The sequence below is a fragment of the Pipistrellus kuhlii genome, unplaced genomic scaffold, assembly GCF_014108245.1.
Source record: "Pipistrellus kuhlii isolate mPipKuh1 unplaced genomic scaffold, mPipKuh1.p scaffold_m20_p_14, whole genome shotgun sequence".
Lineage (NCBI taxonomy): Eukaryota > Metazoa > Chordata > Mammalia > Chiroptera > Vespertilionidae > Pipistrellus > Pipistrellus kuhlii.
This window is the reverse complement of record NW_023425449.1, coordinates 39,806,598-39,833,452: the sequence shown is the minus strand read 5'-3', so window position 1 is coordinate 39,833,452 and position 26,855 is coordinate 39,806,598. Positions and strand designations below refer to the sequence as shown.

The 26,855-nt window shown below is 42.5% G+C and overlaps 1 protein-coding gene across 4 annotated transcripts in view; it reads left to right on the top strand.

The window, feature by feature from the left end:
• Positions 1–26,855, top strand: part of WASHC5 (WASH complex subunit 5) — a 59,742-nt gene that overhangs the window by 17,758 nt on the left and 15,129 nt on the right. For all 4 annotated transcript variants that reach the window (XR_006741594.1, XM_045581521.1, XM_036437258.2 and 1 more), the window contains 15 exons: positions 1,867–1,996; positions 4,832–4,944; positions 6,546–6,712; positions 6,789–6,864; positions 8,605–8,715; positions 9,704–9,844; positions 10,864–10,944; positions 15,010–15,111; positions 16,085–16,264; positions 17,388–17,512; positions 19,689–19,851; positions 20,259–20,361; positions 20,449–20,528; positions 23,546–23,649; positions 25,695–25,824. Coding sequence is in view for 3 of the 4 variants with exons in the window: in XM_045581521.1 (XP_045437477.1) it covers positions 1,867–1,996; positions 4,832–4,944; positions 6,546–6,712; positions 6,789–6,864; positions 8,605–8,715; positions 9,704–9,844; positions 10,864–10,944; positions 15,010–15,111; positions 16,085–16,264; positions 17,388–17,512; positions 19,689–19,851; positions 20,259–20,361; positions 20,449–20,528; positions 23,546–23,649; positions 25,695–25,824 (1,806 nt within the window). In the remaining variant the exon portion in view is untranslated. The remainder of the gene's footprint in view (positions 1–1,866; positions 1,997–4,831; positions 4,945–6,545; positions 6,713–6,788; positions 6,865–8,604; positions 8,716–9,703; positions 9,845–10,863; positions 10,945–15,009; positions 15,112–16,084; positions 16,265–17,387; positions 17,513–19,688; positions 19,852–20,258; positions 20,362–20,448; positions 20,529–23,545; positions 23,650–25,694; positions 25,825–26,855) is intronic.

Below are 26,855 nucleotides of genomic sequence, written 5' to 3'. Positions count from 1 at the left end.
ACAAAGTCCTCTCTTAAGGAGTTTGAGTTCACTGAAATTCTGGGCTTCTTCTTATCCCTAAAGAAGCTTCTCTGGGCATGATAAAAGTGGCAGCTTGCCGTAGCCGATTTGGCTCAATGCATCAACCCCTGGAGTAAAGGGCACTGGGTTCAATTCCAGTCAAGGGCACGTACGTTAGTTGCAGGCTCAAACCCTGTACTTAGGTCCCTGGTCGGGACATGTGTAGGAGGCAACCAATCGTGTCTCTCACATCCATGTTTTTCTCGGTTTTCTCTCTCTGTTTCTCCCTCTCCCTTCCATTCTCAAAAAAAAAAAAAAAAAAAAAAAAAAAAATCAATGGAAAAATATCTTCAGGTGAGGATTAACAACAACCAATTGCAGATACCTGGGAATGGCCAGGTAGGTGAGCCCAGGAACTGGCCCGGGACAGTAATGCCCGTTCAGAACCAATATTTAACCTGGCCTCAGTCTGGTGAGGAGTAGACTGGATGTTTCTTTAGCTGCTAGGTCTGAGGAGGCACTCAGAAAAAGGAGATGTTGATGACTAACCTAATATTAATGCGTGTGCTGTGTGATTTCAGTGACTAGTCTCCATATAACTTTGTAAGATCAGGGAAATGCCACAAAAGTACAGGGGTTTATTGCCCTGGGTTCTTAACTAGGAAAATGCACATGAATACTGGTTTTCCTCTTAAGAAATTCTTTATTTTTTCACAGTGAATATTGAAAAGATAGCAATAGAATGGGGAAACTCCACCTGCAGATGGAAGCTTGGTGGAATTTTGTGGGGCCAGTGGCAGAGGAATCTTAGAGATAGGGCAGGACGAGAGATCAATGAAATAAGTAATAGGATGAGGAACAGTGAGAATTATTTACAGAGTTCCCCCTCTTTTTGAGTGCCTAGGATCCATCAAATACCATTTGGCTAGCAATGGCAACAACACTATCAACCTGAGGCCTTCATTACAGACCAAGTGGCTTTGAGCCCTTCGAATACTCATTCACAGGTTGAACCCACAGGTTCATAAATTATAGTGGGATTTGGAGTAGGGGATGGGGCTCAAATTAGGAGATGCACCTTCATGTAAAGATCGGAAGCAGCATAGTTGCAATTAGTGGGTTTATAGGAGAATCAGAAACTGATGCACAAAAAAGGGTTAGGGTAGGAGGTAGGAGAGATAGATGAACAACCAAACTGAACCATCAGAAAGTCATATTATCATTGTTTTTCTTTATTTGTATTGAGCATCATAGAAATTGTTGCCTCAAAAGGACCATAGAGCAATAGTCACCAAATTTCATTTCCTGTTATAATACAATGCTGATTCCTGGGTGTACCCAAGACCTTGAACCAGAATCTTCAGGGGTGGAGTTCAGGAATGTGGAACTATGAAAGCCCTCCAGGGCGTACTTTTGTGCAGTTGATCTGAAAAACGCTGAGTTAGGGAGGGGCCGGCTTTGCCCTCCCAGTTGTATAAGAAGTCAGGCTTAAGAGATGTCAGCAGGGCCGAAACCGGTTTGGCTCAGTGGTAGATTCTCTGTCTGTGAACTGAAAGGTCCCACAAGTTCGATTCCGGTCAAGGGCATGTACATTGGTTGCGGGCACATCCCTGGTAGGGGGCACATCCCCGGTAGGTCGATGCTTCTCTCTCATCGACGTTTCTAGCTCTCTCTCTCCCTTCCTCTCTGTAAAAAAATCAATAAAATATATAAAAAAATATATTTAAAAAAAATATGTCAGCAGGGTAATGTGAATATTAGACAATATATTTTTCTAATATACTGGGTATTATCCAGGCTTTCTTAGCAAATGGCCTACTCTGTATTTTCTCTTAAGAAAATGAATCTCTTCTGTCCCTTCCACAGATGTTCAAGCAAATGCTTTCCGAAAAGCAAGCCAAGTGGGAGCATTACAAGAAGGAGGGCTCAGAGCGGATGACGGAGCTTGCTGACGTCTTCTCGGGCGTGAAGCCCCTAACCAGAGTGGAAAAAAATGGTAATTGCTGAGGAACAAATGGGCAGAGACAAAAGTCCTTAGTTGTCATCCATTGTGGGCTAGGACATTGCTAATGAAGATCCCCAGGCAATCTCCATACCCTGTATGCTTTCTTATCTTTGAAGAATGGGATTAAACTAAGTCAAGGGTTCTTACTCTCTGGTTCATAGCCTTTATAGAATCACTAGAGGCCCAGTGCACAAATTTGTGTACAGGTGGGGTCCCTTGGAGTGGCCTGCAGGGATCGGACCCAACTCACATCCCCAGCCTTGCAGTCCCACAGCCCCACCTGACACTCTCCTGAAGCCTGGTACTGCCCCCTCACCTGCTCCACCATCCCATCGCAGTCCTGTTCTCATCAGGGCCCATTGGGGCCAACAGCACCTCCACAGCGGCCTGCTGCCAGTGCCAAGGCCCACCATGTTCTGCACCGCCCCCTGGTGGTCACTGCATGTCATAGCTAGCAGTCAAACTTCCGGTTGAACAATTTGAATATTAGGCTTTTATTATATAGGATAATCCATCCCGAGACACCCACTGTAGTATGCAATACTAGTGTGTCAGTTTATGTGTGTTTGGGAGGGGAGAGGAAAAGAACCCGTAACTGTCATAATCTTCTCAGATGGATACTTCGCCCAAAGCATTAATAACTACTAACATAGATGATAAGGAAGATTCTCATCTTCTGATCTTGTTTGGTTCTTTTTCACTGTTATGCCTGCCATCTAGTGGCAGAAGAAGGAGCCTGTAGAGTGTTTTAAAACTAAACATAACTTAAGTATAACTTTGATTTTAATCCTGCTTCATTTAAGAAATTTCATCTATAGGAAAATTGTGGTATTACTTCAGTTCTTACATAACTAGGAACCTTTCAAATTGCCCCTGAAAGGCCACTCTGAATTTTAAAATGACAAATTACACGTTTTTTTTAATGCTTAATGTTTGTTTTAACTACCAAATCCATTTCAATAGTTATACAGTGAGATTACTTAATAGTATAGCTTTTTATTTTTAAAAAAAACTTTTCTATTTTTAATCAGAATGAGCTTGTGATTACTATATTTGACTTTTGCAGATTTATCTGATGCCGAATGGTTGTCTAAAATACTAGCATATTTCCAAATGACATCATTATTGCTATTGGAAAAAGTCGGCCAGTTTTTAATGATGTGATTTAAGTTGACAACAGGTTTTGCAGGTCACCCTCTTATGACTGAGAAACAAAGAGCCACTGTAACAGTCTAACCAGATTAGTTACCTGGCCTGGCACACTCCTGCCTGTCCCAATCTCTTCCAGTCCTCATAAATACCAGCCTTGTTTCAGACACCGAGCAGAACAATGTCTTGTGCTCTTTCTGGCTACATGGCCTATTTCAGCTGAGGACCTGCTTTCACAAATATTTCTCATTTGACCCTGGCAATCCTGTGAGATTAAACATTTTTATCCTTACTTTATATGTAATGAAACGAAAGCTTTAAAATGTGGTCACTTCCTAAGGTAAGAAAGGTCTGGAGCAGTGGTTCTCAACCTTTCTAATGCAGCGACCCTTTAATACAGTTCCTCAAGTTGTGGTGACCCCCAACCATAAAATTATTTTCATTGCTACTTCATAATTTTGCTACTGTTAGTGAATTGTAATGTAAATACCTGTGTTTCCGATGGTCTTAGGCTGTACAGCACCGGTTCTCAACCTGTGGGTCGCAACCACTAGCAGGTTCGCCTAAGACCATCGGAAAACACAGATATTTTCTATTAATGATGCCCATTATTAATAGAAATCTTCGCAGAGAATTGTGAAGATTAAATAAGACCAGGTGTTGCCGGGACCGGTTTGGCTCAGTGGATAGAGCGTCGGCCTGCGGACTGAAAGGTCCCGGGTTCGATTCCGGGCAAGGGCATGTACCTTGGTTGCGGGCACATCCCCGGTCGGGGGTGTGCAGGAGGCAGCTGATTGATGATTCTCTCTCATCGATGTTTCTAGCTCTCTATCCCTCTCTCTTCCTCTCTGTGAAAAATCAATAAAATGTATTTTAAAAATAAATAAATAAATAAATAAATAGACCAGGTGTAGAGCTTTCCCCGACGCTCCGAGGTACTCGGAGCATGTTACTGCCCTTCTCTTCCTCTGCCCGGGGAAATGCCGGCTGGTTTGTGACTGCAAATAGTGCCCCCTCCTGACATGTCTTCTTTCTCCCCAAGCTGAGCCATGACCATGTTTGTCCCGAAGCCTCTGTTTCTCTTTGTCCCTTCCTCTAGGGATGAACCATCCTCTTCCTCTCTCTGCCTGTCCAGATCTGTACCTGTCCTCGCTTCTCCGGAGAATGCCCCGAAACCCCCGGTCCCATCCTTGAGTTCCCTCCCCACTCCTCCCCACCGCCCCTGCCACCTCTGCACGAGTCCCTTCACAGCCGTATTTGGGCCCAAACCTTTCCTGCCAGGGGTTACAGACGAAGCTACCCAGGTGCTGAGTTTCATCTTTTCTTCTAGGTCAGTGGTCGGCAAACTCATTAGTCCACAGAGCCAAATATCAACAGCACAACGATTGAAATTTCTTTTGAGAGCCACATTTTTTAAACTTAAACTTCTTCTAATGCTGCTTCTTCAAAATAGACTCGCCCAGGCAGTGGTATTTTGTGGAAGAGCCTTACCTAAGGGGCCAAACAGCCACATGTGGCTCGCAATCTACAGTTTGCCAACCACAGGTCTAGGTCATATGCCCCGGGCATTTTTGTAGTTTGAATAATTCCTGAGAGTAGTAGGCACATAGTAAGAACTAGATTTGTAAAGAATAACTTAATTTAATTCAAAGCCTTTCCTTCTTTCTGTATTAATAGAAAATCTTCAAGCTTGGTTCAGAGAGATCTCCAAACAAATACAGTCTTTAAATTATGATGACTCTACTGCTGCAGGCAGAAAAACTGTGCAACTGATACAAGCTTTGGAGGAGGTAAGGAAAGTCTTTTTTTTTTTTTTAATGCTCTTATTTCTATGAAATTAGCAACTTTTTAAAAATATTTTTTTATTGATTTCAGAGAGGAGGGTAGAGGGAGAGAGATAGAAACATCAATGATGAGATAGAATCATTCATTGATTGGCTGCCTCCTACACGCCCCACACTGGGGATCAAGCCTGCAATCCAAGCATATGCCCTGACCAGGAATTGAATCGTGACCTCCTGGTTCATAGGTCAGTGCTCAACCACTGAACCACACCAGCCAGGCAGGAAAATCTTTTTAAATGACAGTTCTTGGATCATGAATCGTATCTTTCACCCACCCACCATCTGCTCCTAGAAATGTATCTAAGAAAATATTTTATCAAAAGCAATACAAACTAATCTGCTCACAGTAATATCATATACAGTGTCATAAATTGAGGGAAATAATTAAGTGTCCTCAAAAAGAAAATGGTTTCTAAAATTACAATATTCATGAAACATGATGTCTCAGAAAAAATAATTATGAAAACAAGATAGAAACGTTGGAAAAATTGTGGTAAGGAAGTAAAAGAAAAAAGAAAATTGCATACATCATTTTTAAATTTATAAAAAGAATATGCCGTAAAAAAAATAGGAAGGCATCCAGGAAAGTGAAATAGTTGTAAGATAATCATATGTTTTAATAAAAGTTTATTTTTTTTATTTACTCAAAAATGATTGTACCAAAAAGAATTATTATACCATCGCAGTCTTAAAATGTTAAGTGTATATTTTAACTAGGTTTAAAATGGATACATTGTAAAACATCAGAGCAATAACTATAAACTCTTATTTTTAAAACATCGCCTATACTCTCTGTAACCCAATCCAATTGGACTAATTGGTGTAATTAAAAGATATAATTGATTTTTTTTTTTTTTTTTTTTTTTTGCTGACATTCTTATAGGCTTGTTAATTTTGCAAGGTTTTGAGGATGGTCACTATTAATGGCCACGAAGTATAATTGAGCATTGTTAGCGTGCCATGCCAGAACAGTTGCTCACTTGTACTGTTTTTATTTGGTGGTTTTGGATTTTCTAGTCTGTGATATAGCTATAAACAACTTTGTAAAACTCGGATGGCTTTTTATCTTTTGCGTTATTTATTCTGGCTTCTAGCCCAGACCCCTTGAATTATATACATTAAAATTCAGGACACGGTGGAATCATTATTTTGTTTTAAAGAGTACATCAAAGGAACTTAATAATGCCATATGCCAGCTCCTTGGTTGTGAAGGAACTAGCTTTGTTTTTTAGCAACCCTGCAAATCTTCAGAATTAAGAGGATTTCCAGTACGTGTTGATAGATTCCGACCTGGAAATGGGGAGCAGTCCCTCACTATAACAATCATACATTTACAGGATATGCAGTCCTGCTCAGTTTCTAATCCTAGAAAGTTGCGCATGGGTTTATGACTTGGCCTACACATTTCTGAAATTATAATTTGAAATTAAAAATTTGCCAAGGAATTCTTTGTTAGTAGTGTGCTTTATTTGAAGTGTTTTCAAGGAAAAGCAGGCTCCGTAGAGGCCATTCAGGACTTTAAAGTGACACATGTCTCTGTAACACAGGTTCAGGAATTTCACCAGTTGGAATCAAACCTGCAGGTGTGTCAGTTTCTGGCCGACACTCGCAAGTTCCTGCACCAAATGATCCGAACCATCAACATTAAGGAGGAGGTGCTGATCACCATGCACATCGTGGGGGACCTTTCTTTCGCTTGGCAGTTGATTGACAGGTACTGTGGAGAGTCTGGCATCTGCCCTTGGAGAAACCACTGTGAATGGCTTCTTACCATTTATCTCTCTTGACAGCTTCACGTCTATCATGCAAGAGAGCATAAGGGTGAACCCGTCCATGGTTACCAAGCTCAGAGCTACATTCCTAAAGGTAAGCGAAGACGTGCGATCGCATTCTCAGCCACAGGAGAGAGGTGGCCTTCATTGTTACCTCAGTCGTTAATCCAGCCCAACATGTCATCCTTTTAGAAAGCTGGATAATCCATAGACTGAAAATTGTTAGCAGCGTTTCTATGAGAGCATGATTTCAAAAGTGCCAGAAATGCTGCAAGTGTGAATTAATAAGTTGGAGCATCTTCCAGAAAACTATTTTTAAATGAAGTAATAGATTTTATGAAGTTTTACCAGTATACTAAAAATGTGAATCCTATGGGACTTTTATTCCCTGGATGTAAATTAAATCTTATTACTTATTCATTTTTTAAAGATTCTGCATGAGCCTTACTCGCAGGGTAATTTCAGATCATGATAAATGGACAAGTCATTTATGCAATGTCTTCTGACGGAATTACCATGTATATGAATTCTGAGGTGGACTTCCTTTCATATTTAACATCTCTGTCATTGGGGATGGGTTTTATCATCAATGGCACATGTAGTATAGTTGTCAATATGTTTTCTTTCTTTTTAATTTTTTTAAAATATATTTTATTGATTTTTTACAGAAAGGAAGGGAGAGGGACAGAGAGCCAGAAACGTCTATGAGAGAGAAACATCGACCAGCAGCCTCCCGCACATGCCCCTCCCGCAGCCAACGTACATGCCCCTGACCGGAATTGAACCCGGGACCCTTCAGTCCACAGACCGACGCTCTACCACTGAGCCAAACCGGTTTCGGCTCTTTTTAATTTTTTAAAACATTTTTTTATTTATTTCAGAGAGGAAGGGAGAGGGAGATAAAGAGTATCATTGATCAGCTGCCTCCTGCACTCCCCCCTCCCAGGGACTGAGCCAGCAACCCAAATTGAACCCTAGACCTTCCAGTGCCCTTGACCAGAACTGAACCCCGGACCTTCCAGTCCCCAGTCTAATATTCTATCCACTGAGCCAAATCAGCTATTTTTTTAAATTTTAATTTAATTTTTAAAAATATTGTTTTATTTTTTTTAAATCAGCACCAATGACAAGCTTGGATAAAGGAAGGGAGAGAGTGAGAGAGAGAGACATTGATGTAAGAGAAAAACATCAATAGAACCCACAACCCAGATGTGTGCCCTGACCGGGAACTGAGCTGGCAACCCTTCGGTGCACAGGATGAAGCCCAACCAATTGAGCCACTCGGCTGGTTTTGTTTCTGAGAGATACGTAAATAATGGCACACCTCACAGCATGACAGCTTTGATTGGACTCAGTACAGTGGTCCATCCTCCAGAATGTCTGGTTTCCAGAGGACCAGCTGTCCTCAGCACAGTGGCTCTCAAACGAGGGTGCATGAGCATCCCCAAGGGGTGGGGGTGACACACACAGAGTGCTGGGCCCCACCCCAGAGGTCTGAGTAAGGGAGCCTGGGTGGAGCAGAAGAACTGGCCTCTTTCCATACTCAAAACCTAAACCATGAAAGGTCAAAGATCTGTGTCACCCGCCATATCTTTGTTGGTGCTGCTGGTCCAGGGATCACAGTTTGAGAACCACTGCTGCAGCAGAAGACTCCCATTGTTTACACTGACATCCATGTCAGAAACTATTAATGACATTGAAAAGCTCAGCAGTTGTTGCTCTCTCTCTTGGGGAAAGCCCAAGAGCTTTGTTATGTGTTACGATCTCTGGAAAAAGAGGGACTTCTAGGACTTTTCCAAACAGGGACACAGCAGATCTATCGTTTTTCTTCCAGCTCGCCTCTGCCCTGGACCTGCCCCTTCTTCGCATTAATCAGGCAAATAGCCCCGACCTTCTCAGTGTATCTCAGTATTATTCAGGCGAACTGGTGTCCTATGTGAGAAAGGTAAGAAGTCATCAGAGTAGTATTTCTTTTCTTGGCAAAATAGCTGCTATTTTAAATTAAAAAAAAGTATGCCTGGGACCCTATAAAAAGCCCACCCATGTTTCTTTCCCTGGTTATTATTTTATTCCAGCAATTTGCAATGGCTGAGAATAAGTGTATGGTCACTGTGGGTATGCAGAAGTGTCTTTACTTTCAAAGAACTTCCACTCCCATTTTTAAAATTCGGGTGGTTTCAGCTTCCGTTTTATAGGCATAGAAACTGAGGAACAGACTATAGTGGCTTCAGAGTCACAGCACTGCTTGGTAAAGGAGCCAGATCTAGATCTAGCATGTCCTAGTCCGAACTGAACGTTTTCAGGGGACTTTGGTCCTTGTTTCTAGAACTTATGAGGCAGCACAGGCTGGATTCAAAATTGACCTGTGCCATATACCAGCTGAGTGGTCTCCTGCCATGTCACTTAGCATCTCAGAACCTCGGTCTTTTAAAAGCTTGTCATGGTGCAGCACAGGGAATATAGCTGGTAATGTTGCAATAGTTGTATGGTGCCAGGTGGGAACTAGAATTATCAGAGGGATTACTGCGTACGTTACTAGTATATAAATATCCAACATGCTGTACACCTGAAACTAATATAGTATTGAATGTCAGCTGTGATTGAAAAATTTAATTAATTAGTTAATTAAAGGTATCCAACAGCCTGTAAAAAATAAAATAAAAAATAAAAGTTGTTGATGCAGAAAAGCTACATTTTCTGTAGCATTTCTCTGAGGATTAGCTTTCTGTCCTGTGAGCAGTTCAGGATTGAAGGAGGGTAGCCCTGTGCCTGAGAGCAGGTATCGAAGAGCTTCTTTAAGCCCCTCAGCATCCCTCCCTGCAGACAGCTGGCTTTGACTCACTGGCACCCTTCCTCCTGTCATCGGAGCATTATCAGCTAACAAAAAGAAAAGGGGTGCTTCATTGTTTTTTGTCTCTTCCCTTTCCTTAAAGGTTTTGCAGATCATTCCAGAAAGCATGTTTACTTCGCTTCTAAAGATCATAAAGCTTCAGACCCATGATATCATCGAAGTGCCCACCCGCCTGGACAAGGACAAGCTGAGGGACTACGCTCAGCTGGGCCCACGATACGAGGTGGCTTGTCCCTTTGACTCATGCCTTTCGATACTTAAAACCTAAACCATGAAAGGTCAAAGGTCTGTGTCACCCGCCATATCCCCGGCACCACCAGGCCAATTCTGATTTGTTTGTTCCTACTCTCAGTGCTAACTCCATTTGCTATTGTAGTGCCGACATGCCTTCATTTCTTGCATTGTCCTGGTGTCTTTTGAAGCCTTGCCTGCCTGAGTATTCTCGGAGGAAGTGGGGGCCTGCTGGTCCCTTTTCTCTAGAGTAGTCCTGGTGAATCAGCCTTAGTCTCCTGGGCTAGGGTGCCAAGACTTGTCATGTTCGGATTCCTGCTTTTACATGCAACCAGTGGCTCGAAATAATCTATGGCCGATTAACCATTGCCTACAGCCAGACTCGGAGGTCCACTCAGTAGCTAAGCAGCCTCCGAGGTGATTATTCTCAAACACCTCTGCTTTTCTTTCTTCCTGACGTGAAGAGTGAAATCAAGTGAAAATTGAAACGTGCTGCCTGGGGTCCTCACGTTTCATCCCAATGTCAGTTTCACACCCTCTGACACAGCTCTGTAAATTTGGATGTCAAGCTTGGGGTTGCCACATCTATTCCAGCATAGTGTCTGTCTGCCCGATCAGTGTGTCCTGGTGTTGCTTGAAAACAATATCGACAGCAATAAGGGGAGATGTCTGCTTTCAGTCTTGACGAGACTTTTCTATTTGAAAGGGGCCATCCTTGTCATTGAGCCCTGCCCCCATTCTGTGTGTGAGAAACTGAGGTCCAAAGAAGGGAAAACAGTTGACCAAAGCTTGAAGAACTATTTAATGCCTTCAGGCTCAGTGTTCTAAAATGTCTCCGTGACACCCTGAAGCCTCATCCCTGCCCAGGACAGGTGCCCAGTGGGGTCCTAAAGCTTCACGCGCATTCCAGTTGTCTTTGCCCACCCCGGGACCCAGCCAATTACTTCACCTTCTCTACCAACAATGGCCTTTATGGGAACTGCTTCACTAACCACTCTGTCTTTGTTAAAGGTTGCCAAGCTGACTCACGCGATTTCCATTTTTACTGAAGGCATCTTAATGATGAAAACGACTTTGGTCGGCATCATCAAGGTAACGGCTTTGATGCTGGTCTGGGAGGCTCTTAGTCTGAATGAAGGTGGTATTTATCCCTCGGAAAACGGAATGACATCATCATCTTGTGTGTCTTCTGTTTCACATTCAGCTTCGGAGCTTTATATTACTCATGTATTGATGGAGGAAAAGAGAGCATTATAATCCTTATTTCTCGTAATACCCAAGAGTTACTTAAATCTAAGAAAAATCCACTTTATTAACTTTATAATAGAGAAAAATAGTTTCATGTCCTTAGACAAAACAGCTGGCTAGTCCTCTTTCTTTCTGCCGCCCCCTTTTCCTTTTTCGTATTTTTATGTTGCACCCAGGTGCAGAGAGCTGAGGTCATCTGACCTTATTGTCATTAGCAGGTCATTGTCAGCACTGATGCCTGTAAGCCGTTCTCTTATTTTCCTCTTTCTCTTTTCCTGGGGACCCACAGAGCCCCCCTTTATGTTTGGTATCTGTCCCTGAACATGCATGTGGTGTTATTTTATGTGTGCATGTGTTTTTCTATTTATCTAAATTACTGTGCTCTGTCTCTGATTCCTTCTCCAACTCTTCTCACTAGGTATTGCTTTTGAAATAAATTTCCATTGCTATGGGTCAGGTAGTTGGTTACTTCTAAACTGCTGCACTGATGTCACATTTTACGTAACCACTGCCCAAGGGACAGACACTTGTTGCCTCCCCTGTATCATCTTGGAGCATGTCCCCATTGCAGGCCTGTATAAGAGTTTCTGAAGTCTGCATACCCAGAGTGGGTCCCTGGGTCAGAGGGCATATTTATACGCAATTTGTCTCAACACTACCAGGTTGCCTTCTAAAATGACCATCTTCTTTGTATCTAGCCACATTTCCCCCAATACTTGTTGCTTTCCACTTTCTAATGTCTGCTCGTCCAAGGGGTATAAAATGGCATCTCACTGCTGTGCTAGTTTATCATCCTGTGACTAATGATGTTCAAGGTGTTTTCCTGTTTATCTGATAGCAGTAAAACCTGAACATTCCTGATTTTTAATAAAATGTAAAGATATCGAATACCCAGAGTAACATTCAGGTTAATAAAGTCCAAGAAAATAGAGGAAATGAACCTATCGATAATATGGAACTGTAGTGTATGATCTTTGGAAGTGCTTTAAAGAACTACCACGTACCCCTGGAGTATTAATAGACTCCGTTAAACATGCTTTAGTCCTGATGCCAGTTGAATTCAGTTGATATGGAGAAATTATACATGCAGCTTATCACTTCTGACTAATCCATAAAGTAGTGATAAATCCTAGGACCTGATTAAGTATCTTACATGTAAGGTGACCCGTACCAGAAGGAGGTAATAAAACCTAACATTTAGCAGTAATTATCAAGGCAAAGACTGCTTAAGGAAGGTGTAAGTCATTTCCCACACTTCCAGGTGATAAGAGCAGAGGGCATATCGTCCTAACCTCATGCCACCAGGAGAGGACTGTCTTTGCCAGTCTGAGAACCCAGGGCCCTTACCCATCTGGAACCTGCCCATGTTAAGGGTCTATTTCAGACACTTGTAAAAAGCTTAAGTTCACTTTAGTAATGATTTAAAGCAAGTGAGATGTACACAGAGATATGTGTACATTGTTAGAGTTAGTCCCCAAAATAGTAATAATCTAAGTAATGTTTAATGGTAAGGGATTGGCTGAACACATCCGGGTGTGCTCATGCTGTGGATGGCCCTGCTGCCGTCCACAATGAATTCGCCACTGGAAGATTTCCAGGAATTAAAGTGAAAACAGTGAATTGCTGTACTGTGTGTGTGTGTGTGTGTGTGTGTGTGTGTGTGCGCGCGTGTGTGTGTTTTATCCCATTTGGGTTTTTGAAATTAAATATGTATTTAAGGACAAATATTTATGTAAATAAATGAATAGAGAAAGTTCTGGAAGATCCATATGAAAATGGTTACGTGTTTCTAACTTTAGAAGAAAGGTTAGAAATGTGAGGAATGAGGTGTGTGAGGGAGGCTTTCTCTCTGCTGTGAACACTCCACAGATTAGTGACAATCTAGGGAGAACAGGTTCATTGGAGACCTTTAGATTCCTGAAAGCATTGAACTTCTTTTTATCACACCTGTTCTGATGAGGAATATTTCTTTGAGAACTTCTCATTACTTCTTTGATTTTACTCTCATTGATTATATTTATTTATAATTTACCTTTTTTTGATATTTCACCAACTTTGTTTTATTTTTTTAATTTCTTTATTGATTAAATTATTACATATGTGTCCTTATTCCCACATTACCCCTCCATCCCCCCCCCCACTCATGCCCTCATCCCCATTGTCTGTGTCCATTGGTTAGGCTTATATGCATGCATACAAGTCCTTTGGTTGATCTCTCCCTCTTACCCCCACCTTCCCCTACCTTCTCTCTGAGGTTTGACGGTCTGATTGATGTTTCTTTGTCTATGGATCTGTTTTTGTTCATTAGTTTATGTTGTTCATTATATTCCATAAATGACTGAGATCATGTGATATTTACCTTTCTATGGCTGGCTTATTTCACTTAGCATAATGCTCTCCAGGTCCATCCATGCTGTTGCAAATAGTAAGAACTCCTTTTTTACTGCAGCATAGTATTCCATTTTGTAGATTTACCACAGTTTTTTTAACCTATTTATCTACTGATGGGCACTTGGGCTGTTTCCAGATCTTAGCTATGATGAATTGTGCTGCTATGAACATAGGGGTGCATATATCCTTTCTAATTGGTGTTTCTAGTTTCTTGGGATATAAAGCATAAATATTAAAAGCTGCAGAAACAATTGTTTAGCTTAGTAGGTTATTATAAGGTAAATATTATTCGTTTTCACCAACACTCAAGACATATAATTTAGCCAGCTCCCACCCCATCCTCCTCCTAATGTGCTCTGACCTAATTTCAGTCTCTCTGTTTATTGTTTTATTATCCAAAAGTAAATCTCTCAATGCTGTAGTTTACATTTAAAATATATATATCGTGTCTTTTGCGTATCTTCTACTCTCCAGGTTTCTTCATTCTTTTTTCTATTGAAGAACCCAGGCCTTAACAGTAGTCTCTCCCAGTCTGGATTTTGCTGATTGCATAGCCATGCTGTTGTGCAACATATTTTTCTGGCTTTTGTAATTCTTCAGCTTTCATTGCATTTATCTTCCTTGAAGTTTAGACATAACCAAATGCAGATGGGACCCATCAATTACCTTTATGACGTTCTGAAATAATGCTTTTTTACAGATTAAAAAGAGAGATGGGTCTCACGGAATCCAAAGGATTTCATGTTTATGGATCTGATAGGAGACTGTCTTTGTGGGAATAACAAAAACTTTCTCATTATAGAAACAAAGAATCAGGAAAATAAGCTTAGGGAACAGATTTGCTTTCCTATTTTATCTCCCTAATTTCCAACACCATTCCCAGAGTGCTGAAAGGAGAGAGGATTGTTCCATCTGCAGAACATCCAACCCAAGCCTTGAGCTGCCCATATGGCTACGAAGGCTTTGAGGTAACATCAGAGAAAAAACGCACTGACTTCAATGGCAGCCCCGTTATTCTGTCCCCTCCTGGTGATAAGAAAAGGAAATTTAACTTGTAACGAAGTGATTAAAAGTGAGGGAGACCTGGGGGAAATAATAGATCAACCGAAGGACTTGTATACATGCATATAAGTATAACCAATGGACATAAAACTCTGGGGATGGAGGGTATGTATGGGAGGAAGGGAGGGAGGAAAAAAAATCAATAAAATATATTTAAAATAAATAAATAAATAAATTTTAAAAAGTGAGGCAACTTGAAACTTTCCATACCCACCCACCACCTTTAAAATGTCTTGTTGTAAAGTTATCATCATGAGTTTTCCTGAGATAAACCAGATCCTAAAGAGGGGCAGACCTGATAATTCTGTCCCCCGGAGCAAGGTCACAGAGGGACAGGAGGGAACGGGTCCCAGTCTTTTGGAAAAGAAGAGAAAGCGCTCCACGGCAGGTTCTTTCCTCTGGACTCCGGGCTGGCTTTTCCTCACTGCCCTTTATTGCTCTTTGGTTTGCACTCAGGTGGATCCCAAACAGTTGCTGGAAGACGGGATAAGGAAAGAGCTCGTTAAACGTGTTGCTTTTGCTCTTCATCGGGGATTGATCTTCAACCCTCGAGCCAAGGTACCAGATGACCACACTACCTCTGTCCTTTCTCTTGCTCCCCATTCAGTTTGGGGGGGAAATGGACTAGAGCCTCACTTTTAACTATTGTGAACAAGACCCTTCTTCCTAACAGATATCTGATAGCTGATTTTCAATACAAACAGTGGGTGTGCTTTCTGGTCATCTATTCATATTATGAAAAAATCCTTTCTAAAATTGGCACTGTTCTTTACCTGTTGATCCCCTAATATTTTTTTAATCCTCACCTGAGGATATGTTTTTATTGATTTTTGAAAGGAAGGGAGGGAGGGAGGGAGGGAGAGATAGAGAGAGAGAGAGAGAGAGAGAGAGAGAGAGAGAGAGAGAGAGAGAAGCCTTGATGTGAGAGGGATACATTGATCAGTTGCCTCCCCATACATACACCAATCAGGGATCGAACTATTTTGGTGTACGGGATGATGATCCAAACAGCCACCAGCCAGGGCTGATCCCTTAACTTAAGAATTGAACTGATGTTTGTAATTCAGAATTACTTCTTCTATTATATAATAGATACTGAACTTAATCATAAACCAGATAGGAAGTAAGTTTTTATTTTGTTCAGTGTATTAAGGAATATGGTCATTTTTCTCAGGAGAAAAAAGAAATAGGCCTAAAATTTATATATAGGGTGCATTTCACATCAGGAAATTCAACTTAAAATAGTTGAAGTGTTTTAAGATAGATATACTCATCAAATAATGTGCGAGAAATCAGCATTAAGTTTCTTATATTCTTTTGTATGAGGCTTTCTTCCAGGGTAAATGAAATCTATTCCTTGAATGTTGGACCTTGGTTACCTCTCATCCTAGATGGGTAGGAAATGTGTATTTCCAAGGCTGTCTTGAACTATGAGTGTGGTCTCGTAGGGGATCATTTAAAGTCCAGTGTGGATATTAGTGGTTGACAGTCTCCTGCAATATGATAGAATTTGTGTTTCCCTTTTGCACAGACAAGTGAGTTGATGCCCAAGCTGAAAGAGTTGGGAGCGACCATGGACGGATTTCACCGTTCTTTTGAATACATACAGGACTATGTCAACATTTATGCTCTGAAGATTTGGCAGGAAGAAGTATCTCGTATTATAAATTACAATGTCGAGCAGGAGTGTAATAACTTCTTAAGAACAAAGGTATTTAAATACATTTTGAAATTCTTGACTAGGTCTGTTATTTCTGACTTTTAAAATACATACCCTGGGCCTCAGAAATGCCAACAAGAAAGTGTGTTTAAACAGTGACTAACAATCAGTAAGCACTAGAAAGTCACAAATACCTTCAGAGTACCTTCAGGAGCTGTGAGGGTTTCAGAGTTTATATGATGCCTGACCTCTGGGAGTTCACTGTCCTATGGAGAAAACATGACTAAATGGCTGCAGAATGAATCCGTTAGTTGTCATTGTTATAACTCAAGTGATTGAGAATTCAGAAGACTTAGGGGTCAGTTGGTTTGATCAGAGTATACACCTAAAAGTGGAATTGCTGGGCCATATAGTAATTCCGTGTGTAGTTTATTGATGAACCAACAAGCTGTTTACCACAGTGCCTGCACCGTTTTTATTTTTACCAGCAATATCTGAGGGTTATAATTGCCTAATTCCTCCACATCCTTGCCAACGCTTGTTTTCCTTTTTAAAAAATATATATATATTAGACCCATCCTAATTGGTATGGAGTGGTATTTCATGTGGTTTTGATTTGCATTTTCCAAATGACTAATGATGTTGAGCATCTTTTCCTGTGGTTTTGTTGTTTGTTTGTTTTCATCATTTTTATGTCTTTCTTGAAGAAATGTCTACACAAGTCCTTTGCCTGTTTTTTAATTGGGTTGTTTGAGCACCAAATTCTTAAGTATCACAGCTGAGAAGTTAGATTTTAGTAGTTAACAAGGAGTTACTCTATTCGCTTTTAATTAGGGAATTGATGATTCATGCATTGAAACATTAAATATCTTCCATCCTTAGGACATTTTGGATTTTTGTATTACATTGACACATAGTAGGTCATGAGCCAAAAGCCACAAGTCCCTGTGTCTCTTCTTACTTATCCTCATTCATCTTACTTTCTCACAATTGTTACTTTTTAAATAAATGTTTATATGGCATTTTGGAATGACTATTCACACAGTCTTTGAAAGTAAGGAGCCCTCATTGTCACTCTTTATGCAACATTATCCTTATAAAACTATGTGGGGAAAGCATACCTAGGTTACCTGGTCAAAAATGTACCAGATATTTGTTGTTGTTGTTTTTCTAGATTCAAGACTGGCAAAGCATGTACCAGTCCACTCATATTCCAATACCAAAATTTACCCCTGTGGATGAGTCTGTGACGTTCATCGGTCGGCTCTGCAGAGAAATCTTACGGATCACAGACCCAAAGTAGGTGCATTTGAACTCCACTGGCCTTGACCAGACAAGCCAAGTCTACACATGTATTGCATATATTCAGGCCACAGCATTGCTTATTGAAATTCGATTTTTGAGACCACGTATCTTCCTCAGTCCAAAAAAACAGAGATCAAAACAACCCTAAGGTTTCTTTGGCCACCTAGGCTCCTCTCACTCACCATTTAACATTCTACTTGCTTGGACCAGCGAACATCCCAATATATAAAATTATTTTTTTTTAATATATTCTATTGATTTTTTACAGAGAGGAAGAGAGAGGGATAGAGAGTTAGAAACATCAATGAGAGAGAAACATCGATCGGCTGCCTCCTACACATCCCTACTGGGGATGTGCCCTCAACCTAGATACATGCCCTTGACTGGAATCGAACCTGGGACCCTTCAGTCCACAGGCTGATGCTCTATCCACTGAGCCATACTGTTTTGGCATCAAATTATTTTTTAAATTACAAATTGCTTATCTGTACCTAGTAGCTTTGGCGTACACACACACACACACACACACACACACACACACACGGTCTTGCACTTGTCGGTTCATATCCTGGCTTTTTAAGACGACCCCTTGTTTCTTAGCCTGCACTGAGGCAGCTTTGACAGCAAGAACTAAACCTTTTCCTGAGCAGTTATCTGGTGCTCTCTTCCCAGAACATGATCTGCGTTCTTTCACTTACTCGTTACAAGAGTCTTATGAGGTTGGCTCTGTTACTCTTTCCATTTCAAAAATGAAGTGACTGAGGCACAGAAAAGATAAGCACTTGCCCAGAATCCCAGAGTTAGTAAGTCGTGGACCCAGAATACACACCAGGAATCCAGCTCTTAAGTCCTGTGGCGTTCTAGGGCAGACCACATAGGACATAAGGTTGCATGCAGTGGTCACAGTTTATAGAGTCACAAAAACTTGGTCAAAATTTCCCTTGTCAGTACGTAAACTTCATCCAAAAACCGCATCAGAAATGTGTATTGTCTAAGAGTAATTGATCCACGCCTTCTGGAGCTCGTCCTTTCTTGGTGCCCAAGAATTGATCACGAAATCCTTTCTAGAAACTACCCCCTAAAGCCACACTAATAGCTACAGGGGGTCTAAGCAGGATAGGGGTTTTTGTGTCAGTGTTGACTTGGTCATCAGTGCTGGGAGCCTCCGTGAGTGATACAGAGTGCCAGCACTGGGTGATGGGGGGCGACCTTGAAGCCTGAAAGGTTTCCATATGCAGTTCTGGAACTCTCTCGCTTTTCTCATTGACTTCCAAAGTTACACACACACACACACACACACACACACACAGTGCTCTCGGCTCTTTCTACCTCCCAAGTTCCATTTCCATAAAGTTGCATTCTGGTTCTTAGAATTGGGCTTGTCATGTGTGGAGTGTGAAATTGCAGGGCTGGGAATCCATGCCAGCCCTGCCCGGTCAGACTCCCCAGGAGTGGGCCTGGCCACCTGCTGTAACATAGTCTACCAGTGATCCAAGGTCCCGACCCCACGGTTGGAGCCATTAAAATGGTGGTTGAGAGTGTGATGTTGGAATGGGGCCTCTCTGGGCCTCGGTTATCTCACCTATAAAGAAAGGGCCACTCCTACCGGAAGGAAGGAAAAGAGAGCTCCTGGCCTCGAAGGAAATACTGGCTGCGTATCGTCATGGTCACGCTCCTGAGTGAACGGCGTCATTGTTGCTACCAGAACTGGGAGAAAAGAGGAAGTGGCTTGTCATTGGACTCTCAGGTGTTACATAGGATTCCAAGTTTCTTTCTTACCAGAGTGGAGATAACGCATGACTTGTCCCCAGTTTCTGGGAATTTAAAGAAAGTCCCCACAAAGAGAGATGACTCAAGTCCTCCAGCCTGACACCCAGCCTAACCTTATCCTCTTGGCATGACTCCAAGCAACAGCCCAACCAGTGACATAGTGCAGAGCAGGAAAAGGGGGTGCAATGCAGCATGCTGCCTGGTCCTGCGGGCGTCACCGTGAAGGTGCATACACGGGGTGCCCAGAGGCAGAGGTTATTCAGCACAAGCCATGACCTTGCTGTTTTTCATGGCTTATGCCCCAAGCCATTGAGCCCTCCAACTCTTAAGGATGGCTGAGGAGTCTCTTAAGGATGAATCCTCAGCTGCCTCTGGGCTTTGGGTGTGTTTTGTGTTGTAGACTGACATGTCACATCGACCAGCTGAACACCTGGTATGATATGAAAACGCACCAAGAAGTGACCAGCAGCCGCCTCTTCTCAGAAATCCAGACCACGCTAGGCACCTTCGGGCTGAACGGGCTGGACAGGCTGCTGTGTTTTATGATCGTGAAGGAGCTCCAGGTGAGCTCTGGTCCTCCTGCGTGTTTTCTGCTGCGCTGGGCGTAATGGGAGTGGGCCACGGGACTTCTCTTCCATCCTTTCCCGTACTGACATGTAGATGAGACTCCGGTAGGTATGTAAGGACGAGAATGAACTAGAATTTTGCGGCCAGCATAGTATTTTTTTGAGCAGATGGTTTTTGTGAGTTCCATCTTGGGGAAAATAAAACTTTTTCTCATTGAAGCCAGCAACTAGCTTCTCCCAAAAGTGGGTGTTTCTGGTAGGAACCGGAAGTGGCTGCTTCCCGTGACCCCGGTTACAGCGTGCTGTGCCACAGGCCAGTCGGCTGCTGAACATTTCGTTAACTGGAGTGCTTGCTCCTCTTACTCATTATATTTGGTCCTTTGATTTTTGCCTTCTTGTTCTAGAATTTCCTCAGTATGTTTCAGAAAGTCATCATGAGAGACAAAACTGTTCAGGATACTTTGAAAACCCTCATGAACGCTGTCAGCCCCGTCAAAAGCATTGTGGGTAAGTGTTCTGAAACTAGCCTGAGTTCAGCTGACGCTGCAACCTTTCCACATTCACTAAATAGAAAATTATGTTTTAACCTTTCAGCAAATTCGAATAAAATTTATTTTTCCGCCATTGCCAAAACACAGAAGATTTGGACAGCTTACCTGGAGGCAATAATGAAGGTATGTTGTGGAAGAAAGGGTGATAATGCTGTGTTTTTTTTTAATAATTAATTTCTTATCATTTTGTTGCTCAAAGAAAGCCACTCTTTTTTGTCATTAAAACAAAAATACTTCAGTTTGTCTTTATTTCTGTAATTTATTTGTCTCTTTACCTTCCTCTCTTAGAGCTGTTCTTGACTGTGCTTTTCATTGTCCTGTGGTTTTCTTTTTGCTCAAGGAATCTGTTTCTATCTGAAATGCCTTTTGGCAAGAAGTGCTTTCACACAGGAAACAGAAAATTAATAATCCATCTCACAAAAAAGTCCATCCGTGACTTCTCTGTCCGGTTACAGATCGTTTATCTCCTTCCCCTCCTGACTGCAGAGATGCTAAAGCCAGGTTCTCTGGGGCGTAAATTGTCCTAACACTGAAAACAGGACACTGTGTCCCTGGAAATGAACAGGAAAGTGAAATGAGGAGATTAATTTGCTGGATGGAGATCAACATGTAGAATCTGTTCCCTGCTCTCCTGCCTGACACTGTGACGGATGCTCTGAATCTTCCCAGTGTCCTTCTCTCATCGCTTGATGACCCGAGACATTTGACAGCCTGTTCCTGGCACTCGTTATGTACAAAGCATTGGGTGACACGAAGTTAAAAGAAATGCTACCTATCTCCTCAGAATGCCTACGGACAGTCTGTCTACTACAATAGATTTCCTGCAGGAAAACTAGTTCACGGCTAAAAGGAAAAGTCTAGAATGCCACAGGAATTTGCAAAAGTTCCATTCTCTTGTTCCCAGTGACAGGAACAAGAGAATGGAACTTTGAGTTCCATTGAGTCCATACTCATGGTTGTCTTGACCAAATTCACAATGTATTTCCCATCATTTCAGTGAGGGGTGTGTGTGTATGTGTGTGTGTGTGTTTAATTTATTTAGAAACAAACCGAATAGGCAACACTAGGAGCCTTTGGTCTCTTGTTATGGAGCTTGACATTCCAGCACCAGGTGACTTTCGGATACTGAGAGCTCCTTGGGTTTCTGATCTCGGGAAAACCTGGGCAGAGTGCGGAGTGGCCTGAGCCCGGACGGGCCTGCATCTCCCTCTGTGGGAGCCGAGGGAGGCGCCGGGTTCCCGGGGAAGGTTGGGACAGTTTCTACTTGTTGGCCAGGCAGCTCGAAGGCTGCTGTCCCTTATGGGCTGCGGTTCGTGGTCATTGCTGGTGAGTGTGCAGTAGCCAAGTATTGTGTCCTAGCGACCTTTGCCTAAAGCCCCAGGACAAACTTGTCACTTTGGAAATAATCTGCTGTTCATTAGTGACCAGAGCCACTAGCCACGTGTTGAGGTTGAACACCTAACACGTGTTTTGGAAGGTCGAGGAACCGAACCTTTATTTATTTTAAATAGCCACATGTGGCTAGTGGCTGCTGTATTTCTAGAGAAATCATGGCAAAAGTGATAATCCAAATATCTCTAAATAGGCGATTACTAGTAAATGGGTAGGAGCTCCAGTGCTGTATGAGAGGCATGGGGGAAGCACCAAAAAGAACGTGCTGTGCTGGTCACGGATTCTCGGGGAGCTTTAAATGAGAACAGGTTATGTTAAGCTGACTTTATTTGTGTCCATTTCTAGATTGGTGCTTTTAAGGGAACCCTTGACATAGAGTATCTGGAGTTAAGCAAGGAATTAGATGAGCCAGATACAAGGTTAGAGGCACATTTTCGAGTGGCTTGCGAGTACCCACTATTTTCTTATTATATAAAATAATAAAATAAAATAAATATTATTTTTAAGCCAGGCTTGCCCTATCCTGTATTTTTCTGTAACAAACGGTTTCTTACTTATAAATAGAATTTTTTACATAGGCTTTTATTTCCCTCACCCAAGTAGAATGATAGTCTGGTAAGAATAATGGTCAAAAGCAATACATTTGAGGTCATTTAACACGTGTAACTGTTACAAGCTCCATTTACCTAAATGGTAACTTGTCCTTTTGTTTGTAGAGAAGGCCCCTCTGTTTTTCTTAATTTTTCTCTGCTCCCAGCAACTCAGAGTAAATGTGTTCATTTCCCCTTTGTTGTTGCTGGTTTTGTAAAACAGCCTCCCCACCCGCCCCTGCTCCCCATCACTAACCGCTTAGGGTTACTTTCCTAGAATGGAACATAAGAAAATGACTGGGCACAGAAAGTTATACTGTTGTCTTTATGATGCCAACAAGTTTATGGGAGCAGGCTGAACTCTCTCAAACCAGACCCCAGAGACATTTCTATCACCTAACATAGACCTGTCCGGGGTCATCTATTCTCATTGTTCCTTGGGAATTGCAGTGGTTGATGCACTGTGCTGACATAACTGTATCCTAAGTCTGTTTTTAATAGTCTGATAATTACCTTTTGTTACATTTGGCTCCCATCATCCTATATGCTTTATTTTGTACACATGAAAGAATTATTCTGAGACAGGGCCTGTGTGCTTCACCAGATCCCAGTAGGGGTTCAAGGTACAAAAACAAGATTAAGGACCCCTAGACTAGGGGTTAGCATCGTTAGGGGACTCTCTTGGTAGACTTTATGTGGATGATTATTTTTTAACCCAGGTTATTACATGATGTTTATTCCTGAGTGATGTGGAATACCTATTCACCAAGTTGAGAGTAACCGAAGGAAATGGCATCCTTAGCGCTTGTTTAGATGCAGACAAAGGAGGTAGGGCTGCTGCTAGCAGCTGCTAAACCTGGAGAGCTTACTCCCGAAGAGCAAACATAGAGCTCCTTAACTGACGCCTTTGACACTTGAACGCTGAGCACCACTGGCCCCTTTGTAAACACTGGGGTCGGCACACTGGAGGCCCCCGGCATTCCTGGCCTGGGCCCTCGTGCTCCATCGGGGTGACATTGCTCTCAGCACGGAGAGCGGTCCCTCCATTTTTTGGTGGAACATGGGATCCAGTGAGAAGTTGTCTTGGTGTTTGCCTCCTTAACCCTCACTCTGAGATGCTGACCTGTCCTACCTTTTCTTTCTCTCGCTTGTTCACAGGTTGGGCAGATGCAGATTCTGAGACAACAAATTGCCAACGAATTAAATTACTCCTGTCGATTTGACTCCAAACATCTGGCAGCCGCCCTGGAAAATCTCAATAAGTAAGTGCCAGCATTTGAAAGGGCCAGATTCTTCAGTACCTACTCTTTAAGTTCTTTTGGGTAAGAAGGCTCTCTGGATGAATAGGCTGCCTTCCCATGGATAAGCAAATCTGTTTCTTCAGTATTGTCCCTTGGGGGGAGTGTGTGTGTGTATGTGTGTGTGTGTGTGTGTGTGTGTGTGAGTGTGTGTGTGTGTGTGTGTGTGTGTGTGAGTGTGTGTGTGTGTGTGTGTGTGTGTGTGTGAGTGTGTGTGTGTGTGTGTGTGTGTGTGGCTTGAAGGATTCATTTCTTCAGCCAACAAATATTGATCACTTAATATATACCAGACACTGTACTAGGTATTTGCACAAATTGAGAAAGCAATTACAGTTGGCCTCTGAACACCATGGATTTGAATTGTTTGGGCCCACTTATAATGTAGATTTTTTTTGTTGTTGTTAGCTTTTATTTATATATATATATATATATATATATATATATATATATATATATATTTTATTGGTTTTTTACAGAGAGGAAGAGAGAGGGATAGAGAGTTGGAAACATCGATGAGAGAGAGTCATCAACCAGCTGCCTCTTGCACACCCCCTACTGGGGATGTGCCTGCAACTAAGGTACATGCCCTTGACCGGAATCGAACCTGGGACCCTTCAGTTCACAGTCCTATGCTCTATATCCACTGAGCCAAACCGGTTTTGGCTCTTATGACTTTCTTAATACTTTTCTCTAGCTTACTTTAGGAATACGGTATATAATACTACATCATACAAAATGTGTTCATCAGCGTGTATGTAATCAGAAAGACTTCTGGTCACCAGTAAGCTATTAGTATTTAGGTTTTGAGGAGCCAGAGTTATACATGGGTTTCCGATTGCTCAAGGGGGTCCCTGTTGTTTGAGGGTCAACTGCTACCACTTGGCGTCCCACAGGCCTGAGTCACTGAGAGTCCTGTAGGCAATTAGGAGTGTTTTCTTTGCCAGAAGTGGCTCTGGGCACGCATCCTGGGTATAATCCTCCTGCTCCCAGCAACCTGTTCTCATGTCAAGCTTCCTACTTAACACATTGCAGACCCACAGTTTTATTGCTAGTGGCCAGATAACTTTCTATTGAAGAAGTACAAAAAATGTTTTACATAAATGTTAAAGACACGCCTTAAAATTAAATATCCCATTGCATTTTGAAGTTATTTATTACATGTTCTTATAAGCTAATATCTTTATTTTATTTTATTTTTTTAATATATATTTTATTAATTTTTTTACAGAGGAAGGGAGAGTTAGAAACATCATGAGAGAGAAACATCGATCAGCTGCCTCCTGCACACCTCCTACTAGGGATGTGCCTGCAACCAAGGTACATGCCCTTGACCAGAATCAAACCTGGGACCTTACAGTCTGCAGGCTGATGCTCTATCCACTGAGCCAAACCTGTTAGGGCCAAGTTAATATCTTTTTAAAGTATGATAGGCCACGAGCCTTAGAACAGAAAACACAAGAATTCTCATGATCTGTCTACAATGTGTTAAGATCAGTAATTCATGCTTCTTGGTCAAACAGCTCAGTCAGTTCATAAAACTCGAGTGGTGAAAGCATTTAATCTGGGTTAATTCCAGAAGATAAAGCAATTTGAGGTTAAGTTTTTCACAGATACCCAGTCGCAGGCCTGGCACTGGAGAAGGAGCAGGATCAAGCCCTGGTTTTCCAGAGGAGAGCACTGAGGCCCTAAGAGTCTGTACTGACTGTTGTAAAACTCTGGGTGTCTCTGCCGGGACCGGTTTGGCTCAGTGGATAGATAGAGCATCGGCCTGCAGACCGAAAGGTCCTGGGTTCAATTCCGGGCAAGGGCATGTTCCTTGGTTGCGGGCACATCCCCAGTAGGGGGTGTGCAAGAGGCAGCTTATCGATGATTCTCTCACATCAATGTTTCTAGTTCTCTATTCCTCTCTCTTTCTCTCTGTGAAAAATCAATAAACTATATTTAAAAAAAAAAAAAAAAACTCTGAGCGTCTCTAACACGGATCTCCACTCTGTGTTTCTCCCACACAGGGCTCTCCTAGCAGACATCGAAGCCCACTACCAGGACCCCTCCCTGCCTTACCCCAAAGAAGATAACACCCTCTTGTATGAAATCACAGCCTACCTGGAGGCCGCTGGCATTCACAACCCTCTGAACAAGGTTGATGATTAAAACATAAAATGGTGTGGTGGGAGACAGAGGTCCACAGAGGCGCTTTGGCCTGGGGACAGATCACTGGGCCAAAATCCTGGGAGAACCTGGGTTCAGATCCCAGCACCTCCCTCCGCTCAGGTCCCCGTCCCTCTGAGCTCCTTTTTCCCACAGGTAGCAGGAGGGGGTGCTCACACCTTCTTGCCCGACTCTGGCTGAGGGACTCAGATGGTAACGGTGTTTGTCCAAGCTCCTTAAGAAGCAAAACGGGCTCTGTCTGTAAGAGATTCCTTTTAGGTTTGGCCAGGGTTTGGGACTTGAACTGCAACCAAACGGTGGCATTGAACCTTCCTGCCCAACCATGTTTCCCTTGTGTCTGATGGTAATCACAATGGTGATCTGCGGCTCCAAACTCTCCTGCAGTTCTCACTTCCAGAATCCTCTGAGAACTGGACGTTTTTTCACAAAATGGTATCAGATCTCCTCTAGTGGCAACACCTGTTTCTGTCAATGTTCATGTTCTGGTGACTGATTATAGGGTGTTATCTAGCCCTATGTTACCTTTGTAAAACCTACAATGTGTGAAATTTTAAAATCTGTCTGATCCCCTGGGTGTTTTGGTTAAAAGATTATGAACCCAAATAGCAGCTCACATTTTCCGAATACTTACAACCAGCCTAGCACTGAAACGTGCCATTGTTTGGTGGGGAGCCCGAGGCTCAGAGGTGGATCATGTTCCCCGTCCCGATCATCTTGGCCCGGCCCGGTGGATCTCGGGGTCACAGCAGTTCTGTGAAACACGCCATTGTTGGGGGAGGAGTCCGAGGCTCAGAGGTGGATCTTGTCCCCAGCTCCTCTCTAGCTAGGTTGGAGCCAGGCAGTCTAAGCTGAGTCCTGCTCCCTAGCCAGACACAACCCTGTACTCGGGCTGCTGGGAGGAGGGAGATGGCGGAGTAGCTGCCTCCTGCCAGGTGAACTGGGAGGGAGACTGCTCTGTGACACCGCCCAGGGCACAGCAAACGACAGGCGACATCTGCTTG